At 40.5% G+C, this 19,975-nt stretch overlaps 2 protein-coding genes across 2 annotated transcripts in view; both read right to left on the bottom strand.

Annotated features, from left to right (window-relative positions):
- Positions 1-572: 572 nt before the first annotated feature.
- Positions 573-17,299, bottom strand: LOC102209277 (sortilin). The gene is made up of 20 exons (XM_005739434.1): positions 16,989-17,299; positions 11,240-11,302; positions 11,087-11,160; positions 10,884-10,986; positions 10,357-10,518; positions 10,136-10,209; positions 9,136-9,185; positions 8,595-8,722; positions 7,432-7,576; positions 7,187-7,342; positions 6,980-7,092; positions 6,721-6,823; positions 6,468-6,636; positions 6,182-6,366; positions 5,904-6,093; positions 4,497-4,613; positions 3,079-3,187; positions 2,001-2,113; positions 1,770-1,896; positions 573-1,672 (listed from the first exon to the last, which is right to left on the bottom strand). The coding sequence occupies exons 1-20, from the start codon at positions 17,223-17,225 to the stop codon at positions 1,658-1,660; spliced, it is 2,433 nt and encodes an 810-aa protein (XP_005739491.1). The 5' UTR covers positions 17,226-17,299; the 3' UTR covers positions 573-1,657.
- A 1,882-nt stretch (positions 17,300-19,181) lies between these two features.
- psma5 (proteasome 20S subunit alpha 5) overlaps positions 19,182-19,975 on the bottom strand; it is an 8,269-nt gene continuing 7,475 nt past the window's right edge. Inside the window, exons 9-10 of the mRNA XM_005739433.1 lie at positions 19,731-19,817; positions 19,182-19,579 (exon numbers count right to left, since the gene is read on the bottom strand). Of these exons, the coding sequence (XP_005739490.1) occupies positions 19,502-19,579; positions 19,731-19,817 (165 nt within the window). The 3' untranslated portion in view covers positions 19,182-19,501. The remainder of the gene's footprint in view (positions 19,580-19,730; positions 19,818-19,975) is intronic.

Here is a 19,975-nt window from a genome sequence, read left to right as displayed (position 1 = left end):
TGAAGGACTAAAATCGTTTACTCTTGTTTACTACAGTTTATATACGTAATAGATTGTTTAAATTGTGTAAGAGGTGCTGTATTGTAATCTAGTGTCTGTGGAGGCCATTTGAGTACAGTGGACTCTTTCTCGTGTTCAAGAAACCAGTTTGGGAAGATTTGAGCTTTGTAACATGATGTTATTGAGCTGGAAGCAGCCATGGGAAGAATGCACTGTGGTGTGGTCTACAAGTGTGCCAAGAAAAATATCCACCACACCATTACACCACCACCATCCCAAACTGATGATAAAAGGCAGGATGGATCCATGGTTTCCCGTTGTTTCTGACCCTATCTGATTGTCACAACAGAAACTGAGACTCATCAGTCCAGACAACAGCAGATTGTTGATGCCTGGTCTGCAACAATCTGCTGTTGTCTAATACCTGTGATCCTATGCAGATATACCCTCCACTTCCTGTTCTTAGCTGACAGCAGTCTGGTCTTCCGCTGCTGTAGCCCATCTGCTGTGTGGTGGGTGGTACATTCAGAGATGCTCTTCCGCATACCTTGGTTGTAACGAATGGTTATTTGAGTTACTGTTGGAATCCTGTCAGCTCAAAGCTCCTCTGACATCAACAAGAAATCTCCACCCAGAAAACTTACTAACTGCATATTTTCTCTTTTTCAGACCATTCTCTGTGAAGGAATGGTTGTGCAGGAAAATCCCAGTAGCACAGCAGCTTCTGATTTTTAATATCCATTATTTGCACACTGAACTAGGAGAACATGTTTTAAAAGCAAGAACTACATTAACTTTGACACATTATCTGGTACCTAACAAAAGATGAAAGGTTCTCCTTAGAAAAAGCCAATTCCAATCACCAATTTGAGTCTTACAATTTCTAGTGCATTAAGCGATTCTGGCCAGTTTTTACCTTCAAAGATCCAGACAGTATGGTTGAAAGAAAAAGACTATTAAAAATAGGTACCACTGTTCACAGGAGTTAGTATCAAATACAAAACCCCAATTTCCCAAAACCTGTGACAAAATGAGGAACAAAAAATTATGTTATTGCTTCATTTTAGCGATTAGCGAAACATATAAAGTGGCCCACCATGAACACAAGGACTGGATCCTAAAGTTTTAAATGTACAGAGTACAAAAACTACTTAACTGACAGCAGATGAAAACTCTGAGCTAAAATACTGATTATTTTCTGTGTCCTGTTTCTCCCATGTTTCCCAGCTCTTAATAAAACATTCTGTGCACCCACATGCCCAGCTGTAGCAGCTGCATGGTGCTTGTGCAGTGCAACGCGGTCTCTTCTCAGGTCATCATGAAAGGAAACATACAGAGCACAATGGAGCACATTTTCACGCTCAAAGGTCTTTACAGAATTTTCTGTGACAGAGAGAACAAAAGCTCTCCGGGGATCCCAGAGCCTTTCTTCTGTCCCCTCCCAAAATCACCAGTGCGCCTATTTGCTGGGAGTCTCAGCCGGTACAAGGAAGCAATATAGGAAGTCGCCCCGCTGCTGCTGAGTCCTCCGGCCTCCAGGGGATAGCGAGAAGTGAGAAGCAGATGTTAATCAGCATGTGGGAGCAACAGGAATGCCCAGGCATCATGAAAGACTGCTTTAGATTTAGTCTGAAGAGCCTTTGAGTGGGAAGAAATCTTATTCTAAAAGGTCCTATGGGGAGACACAAACAGTATAACAGTGTTTATAGATAATCACAGCGTTTTAGGTAAAACTAATAAATATAAGGGGCCCTTTACACAACATCTACCTGATCCGAGTCCTCATTGTACTGTGCTTTTCCTGTCTCCATGTAGTGGGGGTCCACATCATCCACTCCTTCTATTTTGTTAGCTTCAGCATGTTCCCTCATAACAGAGTAACGGTGCACGAGGAACCTGATGAGGACAAAAGTCCATATTAGGAAGAAACCGAAGAGATGTGAGTGCATCATTTATTACTGCGGCTGCAAAGGGTGAAAAAAGAAAAGAAAGTAACCCACCGTCCTCCACAGACATATTTCTTAACCAGCCAAACACCTGCGACAGCGCTTGTCAGGAGGATCGCTATGACGACCATGACTATGAGAGCAGTATTCGTTGAACTGTTTTCAATCTGTTCAAGAGACGGGAAAAGTTTAAATATGCAACGCAGTGCACTAGGTTCCTCGGCCTACAGTTTATACGTTATTTGGGCTTCCGAAGTGTCTTTTAAAAAGTAAACAAAAACAAACTTTTTAGTAAGGAAAAGGTAAAGGATCAAAACAAAAAAGGAAAATACACACATCCGTTTTATAGATTTAAAACATTCACAAAGCATGAAACTCAATTAGATCTGTAGAACAATGATGAGCAATAATGCTCCTTAAATTCATTCAAAAAGCAAACACAAATGATTTTGCCCACTGCACCGCCTCATTTTCTGTTACACTGGCTTGACGACATCTTGCTTTGGAAATGACACCAACATTGGAGTCTGAAATCACTGAGTAAGTCATTTTACAATGCCATCATGCTGCACTGCTTGCAAAAAATGATTCTGTGACACCACAAGACTTAACTTTTTTCCCCTGTGCTGTTTTTCCCCTTCTTTCCTTTTCAGTTAGTTAACAAGCCTGCGGTTTAATGCCATTCATTCGATAAGAGTCACCAAAAGAAAGCATGAAAAAGTGACTCTTGTAGGTCAAACTGGCAGAGGAATCACTTTAGAACGCTTACATGTACTAATAAAAGATTAGACAGACTTTTGGGGGAAGTGGTAAAGTTTATGGCTGTTACGTCTCATCAAAAAATGTTCTGCTCTTCATCAGTCTGTATCTCCATTTACCTCTAAACTCTAAATATGTGTGTTTCAATAGTGAAGAGAAACATCAATTTACACTTTCTGTTAACAGATGTTAAGATTTTCACATTTTTACTACATTTGATCAAAAGCTCGACTCAAGCTGCTACGTGATTAGCCATTTCACACCTCCAGTGCTGACCATGCTGAAGATCAGACCCTTCCTTAACTTTCATTTTGTCCCAATAAGTCTATATACTAACCTGCACAGCCTGTATTTCAGAATAAGCAGAACTCACTAGGGAATAAGGAATAAGAGCGTTGCTGGTGCACATCCTCCTCAAGTCCGTCTCCTTCCTAACTGGTTGGAAACCTCCCTCGCACTGGCTGCTGGGAATCTTCCGGTAGCTTGAAAAGGAGGGACAGATATATGTAAGGCGAGACAAAATTCAAAGAAAAGGACATCAGTTACAGCAGAACAACTCAAAATATTATTCCTGACAACAGTGGAGGGAGATTAACAAACACAAAAAAAGTGGGAAAAAGAATGGCCATTTAGAAAATCCTGTCTTGAAGCATGGACTCCAACAGTTCCTGAAGTGTCTGTTTGTAAATGGACCTGCTTTTGCACAAGAACTTTGTTACAATTCTGGAAGAACGAGGTCTGGATTTTTTTCCCAGCTGTCCTTTCTGACACATTAATAAAAAAACTTCAAAGTGCAAATGACACCTAGTGACGATATCTGAACACAGAAATGAAGAAAATTGCGTTTTCATTCAGTTTTCATGCTGCTTTAAGATATTAGATAGATAGATTGTCCTGTCTAAAAGAACACAACTTATAACTCAGAAAATAATTTAGTTAAATATGTGTTTTCAACAACTCAAATCATCAAATTTTTAGAATATTTTCTGCTTCTCCATCTAAGATTTGCAGGCCCATTGACCCACTTTCATGCCATTTTTCTAGCAGACTGAAATCATAGACAGTTGGCTATTCTAAAAACTGATGTTTAATGATGTTTTTATTACAACAAGTGTGTTGTACAGCTCTCTCCATGCCCTTTCATCTGATATATCACTTGATATGGTTTCCTGACATTTTTCTCACCAGTTAAGCTTTGACTTTTATTTTAATTTTAAATGTTAAATTATTTAAATTAAATAAGCTCAAGCTCTTATTTCTATCTAGGCTCACAAAAAACATGATATCTTGAAAAGTGGATGCTAGACTGCTCACAGACAGACAAACAAGCAGAACCAAGGGAGTATATAATCGAGAGTGTGTGTTTTTTGATTAGTAAATATGGTATATAATTATATTCCTCCCCATTGCTAAAATAAAACACAATACTTTTTAACGTTAAATTCATAATCACAGAAATGAAGAAAATGCTATTTTCTTTTAACTTTCATGCTGGATTGAGCAAAGATCACAAGCTGTACCACAAAAACAAAAATATCAGTACATAGCCTAACCCCCCCCAAAAATGATCTGATTGCCTTGGACATTGCATTTCACACATGCCAGGTGAGTCCAAGAAGAGTTCAGGGGTGTTGTGGATGTGTAAAAATGGTTTGTGCATCTCAGGCACAGGGATAGTATGTGTAATATGCAAAATGTGTATTATAATTATAATGCATAATGTATCTTGGTTAGTAAGAGGTTTTGTTTTTTTTGGGGGGGGGGGTTGGCAAAAATGTCAAATGTCCTCACCCACTGGTCTGCAGCTGTTCAGTGGTCCCATTTAAACAGAACTCCAAAGGACGGTCCTTCAACTCTTCCTGCTCCACACACTCTGAGCTGTTCTCTGGTCGGTAATACCCAAAATCACTGCAACACAAAGCTGTGTCATTTCTACACTAATGCACTGTTGAATGCAAAAAGCTGAAGATTCATTGAACTGTGAAATATGCAAATAAGATAAGATAGATCAAATTTAGACTATATGGACAAAAATATTGGGCCACACTTGTTTATCACTGTATTCCAGTATTTTATTCAGTCCCACTGGTGTAGAAAATCAAATACCTAGCCATGCAGTCTACATTTACACATTTGTGGAAGAGTGATCTCACTGTATTTGAGAGTGGTACCTTAATAGTCAGTTCATAAAATTTCTTCCCTTCTAGACATTCCACGATCACATGTAAGTGATATTAATGCAAAGTGGAAGCAATTAGGAACCACAGCAAGTCACAGGTACAGTTACAGACTGGATGTTGAGGTGTAAAAGTCACCAGTGTTCTACTGACTAAATAACTGCACAGGTCCAAACCTCTTCTGTCATTAACATCAGCACAAAAGCTGTGCGCTGGGAGCTTCATGGCAGCTGATCAGCAGCTACATGCAAGCTTTTCATCCCCAGGAGCAATCCAAAGCATTGGATGGAGCACGTTGTCACTGGACTCTGGATCAGTAGAAACATGTTCAGTGAAGATAAATCTAAATGCTTCAGCTTACCAAGATATTTTTGAAAATTCTCTCCTTACAGCTTTGTGGGAACAGTTATGGAAAACCCCCTTCTTTCCAGGATGACTGCGCGCCTGTGCACAAAGCAAGGTTCATAAAGACATGGCTGGATGAGTTTGGTGTGGAAGAATTTGACTGGTCCAGACAGAGCCCTGACCTCAAACCCATTGAACACCGCCTTTGGGTTGAACTAGAAAAGAGATTAAAAGCCAGGTCCTCTTTACCAACATCTGAGCTTATAAATGCCATTCTGGATGAATGGGCAAAAATTCCCACACACATTCCAAAAATTCTGTAGAAAGCCTTCCCAGAAGAGTGGAAGCTGTTATAGCTATAGTCCAACTTCATATTAATGCCTTTGGAATTAGAAATGGATGTCATAAAGGTTCCTGTGGGTTTGATGTGTACGTGTTTCAATACTTTTGTCCACATAGTGTATTTTGAACTAGTAGAGAGACGGAATAGCAGAATAAATAATGTGTTGAAGGAAAAAGTCATGCATAAAGAGCATTTCTACAAATATAATGTATACCCCACAGTCTTCTTATGTAAAAATCAAAATCCAGTTTCAAGAATACCATAATAAAGTCACAAGTTCATCTATTACACCAATCACTTGCACAAAAGGAGATGAAGTGAACAAGGAGATACCAGTGATAATCATCCAGTGTACATGGACAGGGGGACAGCCTCTTGGTGACTGCATAGTCCCTCCCGTTCCAGCAAACAGAGCCTTTCCTCAGGCGTAAGAAGGTCTCTTTATAGCCCAGCAAACAGCCATCATTAGAACCAGTGGTGTCTGAAGAGTGAGCCAACCACTGCACGTAGTCTCCTTCTGTGCCTGCAAAAGCAAACACGCACATTATCATAGTGAAAACACACTTGCTGTAATGCTGCACAAACATCGCCATCCTCTGTGCCTTACTCACAGTCTCTGGTGAGGAGCTTCCTGAAGTCTATAGTGATCACCACCCATTTACTGAAGTCCTTCCTGTAGCCCCACAGGCTGACGTTCATGGAGCGAGAGCCAGGCTCACTGTCCATGCCACTGAAGTGAAGTGGGTCATTGGTGAAGTTATATGTATGCCAGCACTGTCCTTCATCTGTGGAAAACCTGACGGGTGGTTTAAAAAAACATTAGCTGCAAAAGTGACGCACACAAACACTTACATATATGTCACAAAATGCTAGACAGTGTTTAACAGTTGTTCGCACTTTATCTGGCTGACAGGTAAGTTAGTGTGCTCCACAGCCACCAGCAGGCCTCCTGAGTCCAGTATAGCATAATGATGGGGTCCCTTGAGGGCCAACATCCATGAGTAGCCCCCATCATCAGACACATACACATCAGGGAAAAGAACTGACTCTGCATCTTCAACACTGCCTGGAGAAAAGGGAGGGAGACTATCAAGAAACATTCAGTAAAACTGATTGCACTGAAAGAATTTGGTGGCTTGGTGTGTCTTACCGTGGGCCAGAATGAGGCCCACTGCACTGGGCTGTGAGAGAGGAAGCATGGGGACGTTCATCTTCATGGTGGTGCTGTAGGAGGCGTGGATGTGTAGCCTGCACTGTAAAGACACAGTGATGAAAACAATGTTTACACACTGGCTCGTACTGAGAAATTAAATCCGTTTGAAAGAGTTCATTTTGGGGCGTTACAAGAGGTCACATGCGACCACATCCTAATAAAAATATACTCCAATACTTGTGTCTGTGTGTCTCACTCTGTTAGGTCTGTTGGTAGAGGTGTCAGTGTTACAGTGGCTGTTCTCTGGTCTGCGCAGCCTCTGCCACTTTGCTCCTTGGTCATAGGTGATTACAGTCTCCACTGTGCCATCTGCAAAACAAACATGACGGATTCAAAATTCACTTAAATTCCTAGCAGAAGATAATTTTCACATTTTCTACATTTAACTAGTGTGTTAACTGACCGTCTGCGAGCACACTGGTCATGTAGACGCCCCTGAGTGAATGGATGACAGTGAAGTCAGTGTCACTTCCTGTGGTTGTGTAGAGGTGGCGCTCCAGAGACTTGGAGAACACAGTTCCTCTGTCATCTGACACATAGATGGTTCCAACACCAGAGTCTGCCCCGCACAGAACACACGTCTGGATTATACACTTGGATATGTTAACTGATAGCAGAAGAGAAATCATCATCAGCACCAGTTCTTACCACCGGGGTCATCCACGTGCATGAAGATCACGTCCTGATTGGCTGCCAGGATGGAATAAAACTGCTCGTGGGTGACTGTAGGAAGCTGAGCCATGTTCCACGTCTCGCCGCCATCTACTGAGACGTGGATCATACGCTCTGTACTCTGTCACACACACATTCACAGACACAATTACTGCACAGAAGGTGTATTTATGCTACTTTTAGTGGGAATCATTACACCAAAATCCAGGCACCTGTATGACACTGTTGGTTATACAGTATATGCTCATCGCCTACACCCCGTATTATTAAAGACACCCAGTCTGTCTCTTTTATTTGCCTTTACACCAGACATTAAAACATTAAATTCTACATGAAATATGTGAGTTCAAGGAGTGTGAGTAAATTCCTCTGCATGCATGGCTTATACTGTATTCCCAGTCAAGCAAAGCATCGTTGGAAATATGTTTATAAAACTGTGCTTTTATCTTGAAAGCTAAGCCAGGAGGAAGATGTAGACGGCCTTTCAACTTTGTGTGAGCAGATCATCATCTTATGAATGTGGGCCAGGCCAACTCCAGATACAGTCACACTAAACAAACTGCATTCCAGTCACAATCCAAGCATTTACACTACAAGCATGCGATTTTGAGTAGAGACAAGCTATAAATAATATTTATAAGACAACTAATAATAATATATAGCAAGTAAAATCAAATATTTTAATATCCATGCAGGAAAAAGATCGTTTTAAAAGACAATAAAGTCATAATGTAAAGTGCATTATAAATAAAGATGCTATGCTATGCTATAAAATTAAAGCGCAGATGACTCTTTGCCAGACAGATGTATTGTATAACAAATAGTTATTGCATGAGGTATGAAAGATTTCCTGTATCTGTGTTTAGTTACCCAGATAGGATATCCAGATACAGACTGAACATTAATGCCAGATGTCACAAACTATTTGAACGCTTTAAGTGAGAAGATGCATTTTTGTTTTGCAAACTGAGTAAAGAAAGCATAGAAAGAAGAAGAAGAAAATGGGTGTACAAATAAACAACTACACCCAATGCCACTAAATACACAGACTGCAAAAATGCAATGTCTGTTCACAAAACAAACACACTCTGCTCTTAAAGAATAAAGGTACAAAGGCGCGCGCACACACACAGACGTACCGTGCCAGTCATGATGGAGGCGAAAACAAATCTTCCTCCAAGTACAAATGAGTAAACTCTCGTTGCAATGGTGTGGAAACTTTTACCGTAGTCGAATGTCTTTCGTAGATGTAACATGCCTTTGTCATCTGACAGAAAAAAAAAGGTGAAGTTAGTGAAGTTAGTTATCACTGAACGTGTTAATATAGCGCTTTACCCGCATAAAGTGGGGATACATATCTCTGCTGCTTTAATAAGTCTGTTAAAGGAATGGATTGAGTTGCACATAGATGGAATTTCTTGATTGGAAATAAATCATGAAATAAATACTGAAATACGAGAAACTTTTTATACTGTGTGGATCTATTCGTGTGTAAGAATCCATTTGGTTTAGACTGCCAAGTTGAAAGTAACTCATGACTGTCAACAACAAGGCACAACTTTTAAGGAACGATAAACCTGGGTCCGCGTTCGGATACGACACATTCAGGTGGTGTGGATTCATAAAAGGAGTGCATGTCTGAAAGGGCTTCTGTGGAGGGATGGTGTTATCTTCACTTACTGCATGATCCGTTGTTGTTTGTGGTAAAGTAGATGCTATTCTTTGGACCCCTGTGTGTGAGAAAAACAAACCATAATCGGGTAGAATCAGACGGCGGAGGGAAAGATCTAATTGCGCTAACATTGTTTAACATCTGTAAATCAAACGTAGATCCACTTTTGGAATTTATATAAATTGCAGATTATGGTTATGGTTTTAAAGTGCTGGTGTGAGCAAGGCAGACATCAACCCTGGTTACCTTGGTTACCCCCCCACACACACACACACACACACACAGACACCCCCCACAAGTTCTGTCGGGTTTTGTTCGCTGCCAAACAAGATGAAGGTTTTCACACTGCACAGATTCTGGTTCAAGGACTGCGGGCTGAATAAGAATGCCACTGCTGACTCATGATTCAGTCTGACAGCAACCTCAGCTCCCTGGCTCTGCAGTCAATTTGGGTTGAGGCCTAAATGACAGCTGTGGTCGCACAGAGCTATCACAATCTTCCCACAATGCAGCGCTAACAACCGCAGGCTGACACCGCAACCTCATGTGAACTCTGGTGTTCAAATAAAACCAGAGTCAGGATGGGGGATACAGACTGTGGTGAGGAAAGCAGCTGGAAAAACAACAATGGACAAAGAACACACACACTCCTATTTTTACCAAAAGCAAAGACGTACATGTTGACTGTTTGTAAACCCACACGGACAAATGTGCCTGTCAGTGATGGAAACTTGTGTTTTATGAGAAACATTTATTTTATGTGTAAGCACCAGTGGCCTTTAACCTGGGCCCGAAATTCACTCTTGGCTCAGAAACAGAGAGCAGGAATCCTGTCTAAAGGAAGCGCACACTGCTTTGTGTTTATATGTCACTTTCATTAAAGTTGAGGGAAAGTCTCTAAGACAAAAAAAGGCCAAAGGTAAGGTTCACACCCCTCACCTGTCCTGATTGTCTCCCCTGTTCTTAATTATACTTTAACATCAATCTGATGGGGAGGTCAGTTCTTACCATCTGACCAAACACACACTGTCGTGGATCTTCCTCCAGGTGGCACCAAAGTCCTCAGACAACCACAGGTCCATCTTAAAAGAAAAAAGCTTTGTCAGTAAAAAGGGAGTACATGTTTATTTTTAGTATTTACCCATTCCTATTTGAGAAATTAGGAAATGGTTCACTTCAGGAGAAGAGAGGTTTTCTTTTATTGAAACTCCAAATCCCTGACTATATACCATGATACTGAGTGTCAGAAGTTTGTTGCAGTCCCCGGGGTTGTACAGGATCTGAATGAGGGGCTCAAATGGCAGGTCGGTGGAAACAAAGGTCAGTCCAAAGTCCTGCGAGCGAAACAGCCGAAAACCCCCGACGTCGGACACATCACCGCTCAGGATCACCTGATGCCAAACAAAAGAGCCAGAGTTAAATCAATCGGTCACGTAGCTGATGAGAGAGAAAACACATTTAAATCAAACCAAAACACTGAACATTATTCATGTGGGGATTCGTTGCTTTTCTTCATTTTATGTCAGTGGATTATCAGATCAAATAAACATTTTGGAGATGCCACCTGTGAATCAGAGGATTACAACTGACATTTATTTACTGTTTTCTTTAGATGTAAACAGCAGAAGAACTGAGGAAATTGTGCTGTTTTACTGAAAACACAAGTAGATGAGAAATGATCCACAACTGCAAAAACCTTTGAGGATACTTCATCGTATTGCACTGCATGTACTGACTCTTTTAAAGAATCACTCACCTTCCCTGAGTGGTCTGGACTGATAGCGATGCCGAACTCTGTCTGGATGAAGGTGTGGTTAATCAGATGAGTCACGTCTTTGAACGTCTTCCCATAGTCTTCACTGACACACAGACAAGGTTGCAGTTAGACCCTCAGACCACTGTAATTAGTAAAAGTTTAATAAAGCCACTAAACCAAACCAGCAGCGAGGCACTTCTCACCTCCTGTAGAGGTTAGACTGGCCGAAGCGGATCATGAACAAAGGCACCTGAAAGGTTGTCAACACCAGCAGCACCTGGGGTGAGAGATGAATGGAGTTACACAGAAATCAAGCATCATCTTGGAGTTATATATTGTCATACACATGAACTCACCCCTGATCCATCGCCCACCCAGGCTAAAGACAGTGAACCCAATGTCTGCACCTTGAACGTGAACTGAAAGGGAGGGAAAAAAAGAAGACATTTTAGTGAAAATACAGAAAACACTGCTGTTTACTAAAAACTAGACACGTGAACGGAGAGGACAGCTTGAATTTTCCATACTGTCCAAAGCAGCTCGGTCATTTGGATGCACTCTGCCTGTGTGACCTACATTCCTGTGTAAATCACAAAGACGAAGCCAGAGAACAACACACTTTGCTAATGTCTCGAACGCAGCAAGAACACTCTCTCAAACACATGACAGACATTAAGGCTGAATGTAGCCAATTTTTCCGGTGTTTACCTTAACAGTCACTTACTAATACATTCCTCAAGCCCCGAAAGACTCAAAGTTCAAAATAAAAGGAACAGGTGTGACATAATATTAGAGGCACGGAGGGAGCAGAACTACTATTTCCCAACTCTGACAGAAAAACAACATTCCTCTTCATTCATCCCGACTGAAGCTCAAGTGTTTGGTCTCTAGCCACAGCCCACAATGTTTGGAGTCTGAGGGAGCAGGTTACTCCCCTCCTCTCTTTAGCTGGAGGGACAAAGATGTTTTCAAGGTGAGTACAGCCCAAAAGCGTCTGTGTCCATAAAGCCACAGAAGATGGTCACGCCTGCCGTATGCCTCCTGCATCCATCTGTTCCTATTTTGATCGTATAACTATTTTACAACCCCGTTTGCAATCCTCTTTTCATCCTATTGGTCAGTTTTTTTAAAAAGTCATATGTGCTGTCCTCCCCAAAACTCACTCTCTAGCTTGAACATACAGGTTAAATGTCAAGACTTTAAAGATTTTTATGAGATATAAGAAAGCAAAACTATTAGCATATGCTCCACTAGACATGTTTTAATGAGACTACACAGCTACAAGTATTAGCATTCTAAGTATATCGTTAGTTTTTTTAATCACCTTAACACAATTTATGATACTATTAGATAATGTGAATAAGGATTAAATAAGCAGATATGAATATAAATATGTACATATAGAGTATACACACATACTTAAATTTTCCCAGACAACCAAGGCAAAGTTTTCAGAGGACTCTATGAAAAGTACTCCTCCCACTTCCCAGTCTTCGTTATAGTGTTGCTTCAGTTTATTGAGGTTTGAACTGATGCACAGCTCTCTTAAGGACTTTGACTGGACCATTGCAACACCTTGATTCTTTTCTTTTTCAGCCATTTGGTTGTACATTCGCCCCTGTGCCTTGGATAATTGTCCTGTTGCATGACCCAGTTTCGGCCAAGCTGTTGGACAGATGGCCTCACGTTTCACTCTAGAATACTCTGGTATAAAGAGTAGTTCATGGATCATAACATGGAGAGTCTAAATTTACTTGGAAGTCCACTCTTGTGAAGACTGTGGGGTTGCTTTAATACACCCTTGCATGCTCCAGACCAACAAGCTGCAAAAACTTGTGTTTTTATCGAAGTGTTCACACTTGCTGATGATCATCTAATCAAGGGCATTGGATTAGCAGCAGCTGGCTACTGCTACTGCTAACCTCTTAATTCCTGTGGAAGCAGTAAGGTTGGACTTATCACTGCACTGAGTCATGTTAAAAACTACTGAAGAGGCTACAGGAGCTTATAGCAAAGTAATGCTTTGAGATAAATGCTTGTGAACATGCTAAAAATGCCAGCAATGCCACTAATAACAAGCAGAGTTTTCAAACCATGCAAATTCAAGAAGAGCTGAGGCTGATGGGAATGTCATTAGCTGTGCTGGTATCTTGCTCAAAATCAACCTAATTGTAGAAACTGAAATGCGGGATGACTACCAATGCTAAAATCAACAAAGTTAATATAATTCATCCTGAGGAGGACATAAATGACTGTACAATCACAGCAGAGCATGAGAATACAAGGTAAGCAGAGGAGTCATATCATAAAATGTAAAATATTATGATCATTTCAAACTAAACAATATGAAATTTAAGTCATGTCTTGTCCTAATACTAAGTCTTTGCAAATGTTTCTGCCAGTTGCTATCACACCTGTGTTAAATTTAAACCAGTGGGACACTTTCCACATCGGTTTCTCTGAAACTCTATATGGACTAAAGCTGACTTGCCCAGCTGCAGGACACACACCTAAACGATCAAACATTGCATTTATATCATAGGTTGTCTTTTTTTGTTTTTTACCTAGTATTTAACCAGGAAGTGAAAACTCCTCAGATTTATAATCTCCTCTATAAGATTATCACGGGCCAAGATAGACATCTAAATGTAGGAATTAACATCATGTATGTAAAAATGAAGATATGCCTGAACCAGTTGAACATGGCCTCACATACCAGACATGACCTCATGCTGTGTCTCATGTTGGATTTAAGGGTCCAGAGCTGCTCTGTAAAGGCTTCTCTAACCTCCCGAATCTGGCATTTAGTTCAGTCATAAACAACAAAACTTCTGGAGTGTGCATCACAAATAGACACATACAAACATCTATACAAGCAGACTCAATAACACACAGTCTGTGGGTGGGAGCACAGTAAAGTCCTCTCACAGAAAAGGCAACACAATGAGCTCCTTATTCTCTCTGCTTCAGCAATGTTTACACGCATAAAACTTCAGAAGGAGGTCAAATGCTGAGGCTCTGATCTCACACATGAAGCAGCGTTGCAAGCCTCTGCTGTTCGACTACGATTTGAGTTCCAAGCTGTTTGCTAGATTATTATTCTCCAGGAATACCAGAAAAGAAGAAAAAATTAATGCTAATTAATTTTTAACTAATACATTTACAAAGTGATTAAAAAAAATCATGATTATTGCCCATTTTAAGTCTATGAGCGAAATTTTAATCTCTCAAATAATTAGCTGCTTGGGCAGCACATCAAAATCTTTTTGTTTGGTCTTTTTCATGTTTTTCTTTCCAGGCTAGCAGCATGGCTCGTCAGATGGCAATGCCAATCTGTCATCTGTTGGCTCCAACACTAAATGTTAGCATGCTAAAAAAAAAATGGAAGACCTATCATATCATATTTGATACTTGAGTTTTTGAGACTTCTGCATCACCAGTCTTTGTTTTCCTCACCAAAAAACCTAAACTGCAGAATTTAAAAAAAAAAAAAAAATGCTGGATGTGGCAAATAAAATGCAAACTGAAGTTCATATAGTCAAATTAATGGGGGGTTTTTTCTGTCAAAAGCTTCAAAGAGTCTTTTGTTTTTTCAAAAGAAATTACAATTTTCTGGCAATTATTTCAGCATTTGGGCTTTAAATGGATACGGCAGCCTGATCTATGAAATAGATAGCAGTGGACTAGACTGTTAGATCTTCTGATAATTTATGTATCCATAATAAACTGAATAATGAAAAACTAATCAACTGCCCAAATCCAGCTAAACCTTCACATTTTTGCTGGTAGAAACAAAGGAAGTAAAAACTATAAGATATTGACATATCTGTCTTTAAATAAGGGCTTACTGTATATAGTATATACATAAAGTAGCATCAGTTTCATTGTTACATTAACAACGTAGTTCACTGAATAACGGATTAATGTGAAGACACAGCTGGACTCTGCCACATGTGCTGCAGGCTGTGCAGAGAGGATGGTAAACATGGGAATCAAGCATCTTTGCCTGCACCACCCTCTGTAAGGAAAGTTTTCATATCAATACATATCTGCTATGTTAAATACATATTCAGCATGTTTGATTGATGCTATTAGATGCAGCAGGCTAATTTTTCCACTGAAGTAGTGCAAGTTGATCATGGGTTCTACCAGTGCCTCCTCCATTTATACTTTGTCGTTCTTGTATGTTCCCTGTGTATCAACAAGGCCAGATTTCTTTCTGACACACACCGTGTGGTACACCAGTTCTGCTGCTTTCCTTGGTGCTCCAGCAGCTGGCTGCACCCCAGCTACCCTGAGGACAGAGCACTTTTTTCCTGTTTGTTTTGTTCTTTTTGGCCTGAGGGAACGGGAGACAGGATAGAGTCTGAAGAAGGGGGGGGGGGGAAAAGAAAAGAAAAACAAAACAAGCTAGTTTGTTAACCTGAGTCAGCTAAATGAACCTCGCACAAACGGGGAAAACACGTTAAGGCTTGGGCTGGCTGACAGAACACATCCTGTGTAGTCTACCAGGTCTACAAAAACCACAAAAAGGAGCACAGAGAGAAGGAGGTCAGCTGTGTCTGATCTGATAATTTACACAGCCATCTGGAAAATAAGGAGCGCATAATACAGATCTAAATCCTTTTTCCCCTCCTGATCTAGCATGCAGCTCTGATAACTCAGACATCAGCCCACAGTGGAGATCAGATGAAGTTTAGCAGAAGAACGTGGGGAATGTTTGTCAGGGAGAAAGGCCCGGAGGAGAAGGGAGGAGCCTGCTCTCTGAAAACACACTGAATTATTTTCACGGTCGATAGAAGACCAGGTGTTTCATTCAGTGAAATGATGTAACACCACCTATTACCTTCACACACACCAAAGTGGTGTATCCATGATTTCAGAGGACAATACACTGGTTTACAATCTACCCCTAACTTTAAAACATGTGGCTGACATTATGGATGTGTTTTTGTCCCCATAAGGAAGATAAGTCCCCGCAATGTATAAAGAGATTCAAGACCCCCACAGCATTAGTAATACATGCACAACTAAGACACACACACACAACATGAAAATGATCCTGTGGAGCTTTGTTGTAACTTCTTATGAGTTTGTTGTTATTGTGCTTCTGGTGGATGCTCAGTTGTTGTTTGTCTGAGAATAAAAAAAAAGAAAAAAACTGTACTTCATGCCTACCACCATTCCACTATCTCATGGCGATTCCAAAGAGGTAGTAAAGGTATGCTATCAGCCGGCTCTTCCAAGATCCCTCCAGACACGAGGAACACAGTCAAATGCGTATGACTGTATGCTGTTACATTCTCCATTCACCCAGCACCATTAGTCCATCAGAGCATGAAAACACAGAGTCAGCAAGCACCACACATGTGGAGCGCTGACCTACATTAATCCAGATCAATTAAAAAAGGTTGCAACAGAAAGAACTAGAAAAATAGGAGAACTGGCTGAAACTGGCAGATTACTTAACTAAACCACTTTCACCTTCTCCACGTTTTCTTTGTTTGTTTATTGACTGGTTACAAATAAATATCATACACAATATCAAATATTTTGATATTCAGTAAGTCTTTGGAATCTTTTTCAGGACTGATTGTCCCCTGTGCCAGTAAAAAGTACATCTTAAAGTTTTATACAGGTGCTCGAAGCAAACAAACTGGAGATCCCTGTAAAAACATTTATAAATCAAATAATAATTGATTAAACAATATCAGATTTACTAATAACAGAAAAATTTAATAGTCCTCTATTTTTATTTGTTTTTCTATTAAATAAATCTTTGACATAATCGTATTAGTCTTTTTTTTTCTTTTTATCCCAAACTGTCCTGAACTCACATACTCAACATTAATTAATGAGCATTTAAGTTAGTTAAACGTATTGAGTTACTTTTATTTGATTGAATGACTATCAAAATTTCTTTCCATCGGTTGATCGACTAATCTACAAACCCCTTCAGTAATTAGAAGCAGTTTAATATGCAGGATTCACATCTTTCCTTGTGTGCATCTGTTAGGAAAATGTTTGGAAATGTTACGAGCAACTCCACCATGTGAGGAATAAGCTCACGTGTAATCCTGTCACTGTGGGTGTGAAGTCACTTACAGTGCTGGTGTCGTTCAGCAGGGCTGACTCTACTCCGGGCAAAGCTGTACATGTCTGTTCATTCAGTCCTGCGCTGCGCTTCGGCAGCTCCTTCCTCTCTGGAATAAGTCGCTCCTCATCACCACCCAACTCCCCCTGCAGCCTCCTCAAATGTGAAAACTTTCCCCCTTCGTACTGATGTTTGCCCAGCGCAGACGAAAACAGCCCGAGCGCCAAAATGCAAGATGCGGAGATCATTATGAACCCAGCGGTGTCCAACTCGAGACTCCTGCGAGAAACTTCACTGTCCCACCACCAGTTGGCCGCACATGCCCCCCTCATCACCCAAAGCATCTTCCACAGCGGCCCATCCACCGCGGCACCGGATTGGTCGGGACCAGAATAACCTGTGATATAATTGGACGGCGTCGATCTTTCTCGACTGAGTGTCACACCTTTTCTGGGGTTGAACTGCCCCCTGGTGGAAGGACCGCGCAAAACTTACTAGCGCTTTTGAGTGTTGTTGAATTATTTTCTCTGAATTTGTTTGGGATTCCAAGAAGCAAATAGAAAAGTAGAACAAATAATCTACAGCACGGCTTCCTTCTCTCTCCCTCTTTTTTTTTTGCACAGCAGCGGTAGTTTCACTTTTTATTGTGAAACAGCTAGTGAAGGTTCTTACATACAGATCCCTCAAAATAAAACTTACGTTTTTTAATACAAAAAATATACTTTAAATTTGTTTGGTTTCTTTTTTGTATTAGTTGACAAAAAAAATGCATCAACAGTTGAGGAATTACAGCCATTTTATACTTAGACCCTGTTTCTGAGGTTTAAAATTAATTAGCCAAACTAAGATAATTACAATATACAAGGATTGTTTTCAGTGTTTTGAATGAAATCTTTTGCAGTCAGTGACTGTGTAAAGCACAGGTGTCGAACTCCAGGCCTCGAGGGCCAGTGTCCGGCAGGTGTTAGATGTGTCCTTGATCCAACACAGCTGATTTAAATGTCTAAATGACCTCCTCAACATGTCTTGAAGTTCTCCAGAGGCCTGGTAATGAACTAATCATTTGATTCAAGTGTGTTGACCCAGGGTGAGATCTAAAACCTGCAGGACACTGGCCCTCAAGGCCTGGAGTTCGACACCTGTGGTGTAAAGTCTTGAAACCATGGACATCATGTATCATGTATCTTCCTGGTCGAGATGCTCTGCAGGCTTTTACATCAGCCACCTTTCTTTCGCATTATTCTTCGATTCAGTTGTGAAGCACCGTCCAATCAGTTTTTCAACATTTGGAGTATAAGCAGAGTATATAGGCCTGTATACTTGAGAATCCTGCTGCTTCCATCAGCAGCCACACATACCCAAGCCATAATACTGCCTCCACCATGTTTGTCAGATAATGTAGTATGCCTCAAATAATGACCCGTTTCTGTCCTCCATACTTTTCTCTTTCCATTATTCTGGTAAAGTCATCTGTCCAAAGAATTTTTTCCAGAACTGTGCAGGCTCTTTCTAGAAAAGTCTTTTCCAGCCTTCCTGTTTTTATAATCAGCATTTTGAATCTTGTTGTAAACTCCTTCTCCAATCATAAAGACATGATTGCAGATCTTGACAGTGATGCACCTGTCCTTGACTCGTAAAGTTATTTTTCTTAAACAATGGAAATAATTCTATAATTATCCACTTTAGCTGTCTCCTGTGGTCTTTCAATCCTTCTGTTCCTGCTGAACTGATCAGTGGATTCCTTCTTCTAAATAATGAAACAGATTGCCAATTTGGCTGCTCCGAAGGTTTTTTGCTCTCTCTGATCAGTTTATTTTAGATTTTCAGCCTAGTCATGGAATCCCTCACTTATATTAGTGAAAAGTTATGAAACACAAATTCAATACTTTGAATAAATTTAAGACATTACATCTGCATTACTTCTCATCAAATAAGGGAGCAGGCCTAAGCTGGTCATGAAAGCACTTGCCAATTGTTTAGTTAATTCTGAGCCTCTGAAAATGGGAGACTGTGTATATAAACAGGCCTTTTTGACAAAGGATGACGCCTCAATTTAGTTTTTGCTAACATGTGTATGGTATCATGAGCACAAAACTAAACCAGTTACGCTGCGTTTGCAATACGGTTTACTAATACTAATTAGATATTATTGAAATACCATAGTTGAAAGACAAGAAAAACAAAAACTGCAAAGAGTCGGCAACTTTCTGAATACAACAGTTTAATTGTACTGATTCGTAACAAAAATACCCCTCCCACTCCTCCCCCACATTTTTCCCCCTTGCCACTCAGTTATAAGTCCCGGTCAGACTCCTGTACAGACACGTACAGATACTGAGAGATGTAAAGAAAAATTATTGGATCGTATATAGAAACTGCTTCTGCACTGCAATTTTGAATGCAGCAAATAATGAGAATGTACGGATAGAAAGTTGTGGCTGCTTTGTGACATTCGGCCCAGGTGCGCCTTCACACCCTCTTCCCTCGTGCCCAGAACTGAAACCGAGACCAAGTCTTTCCTGCTCTAGATGTCCTTGATTACCTCCTCCAGCTCCTCTTTGGAATACATGTGGAAGGTCTTACCAGGCTCTACTGTTGCCAGCTGTAGAGGAGACAGATTAAGAAAGTATGTGTGAAAAACAACCATTTAGACACCAGCAGGTCTTTGCAACTTAAGTCCAAATAACACAGCTGATTTGGTTGGAAATGGACAGATACAACCTTCTGGCATCAAGTATCAGAGTGGGACAAACCTCAATGTTGGTGGCGTTGAGCTTCTCCTCCATCACCTGCTTCAGAATGGTGAGAGATGACTTGATGGCTTCTTTTAATGTCATGGACTGTCAGATTTCCAGAGACAGGGAAAGACAAAAAGACAAAACTATTCAAATCTGTGTGTTAGGGCTGGGCGATATGACCCAAAATTCATATCTCGATATTTTTTAGCTGGATGGCGATATAAGATATATATCTCGATATATTTTTTTTAAAGCCATAA

This window comes from Pundamilia nyererei, unplaced genomic scaffold, assembly GCF_000239375.1.
Source record: "Pundamilia nyererei isolate P.nyererei 1_Seehausen unplaced genomic scaffold, PunNye1.0 scaffold00092, whole genome shotgun sequence".
NCBI lineage: Eukaryota > Metazoa > Chordata > Actinopteri > Cichliformes > Cichlidae > Pundamilia > Pundamilia nyererei.
This window is presented reverse-complemented; position numbering and strand designations above follow the sequence as displayed.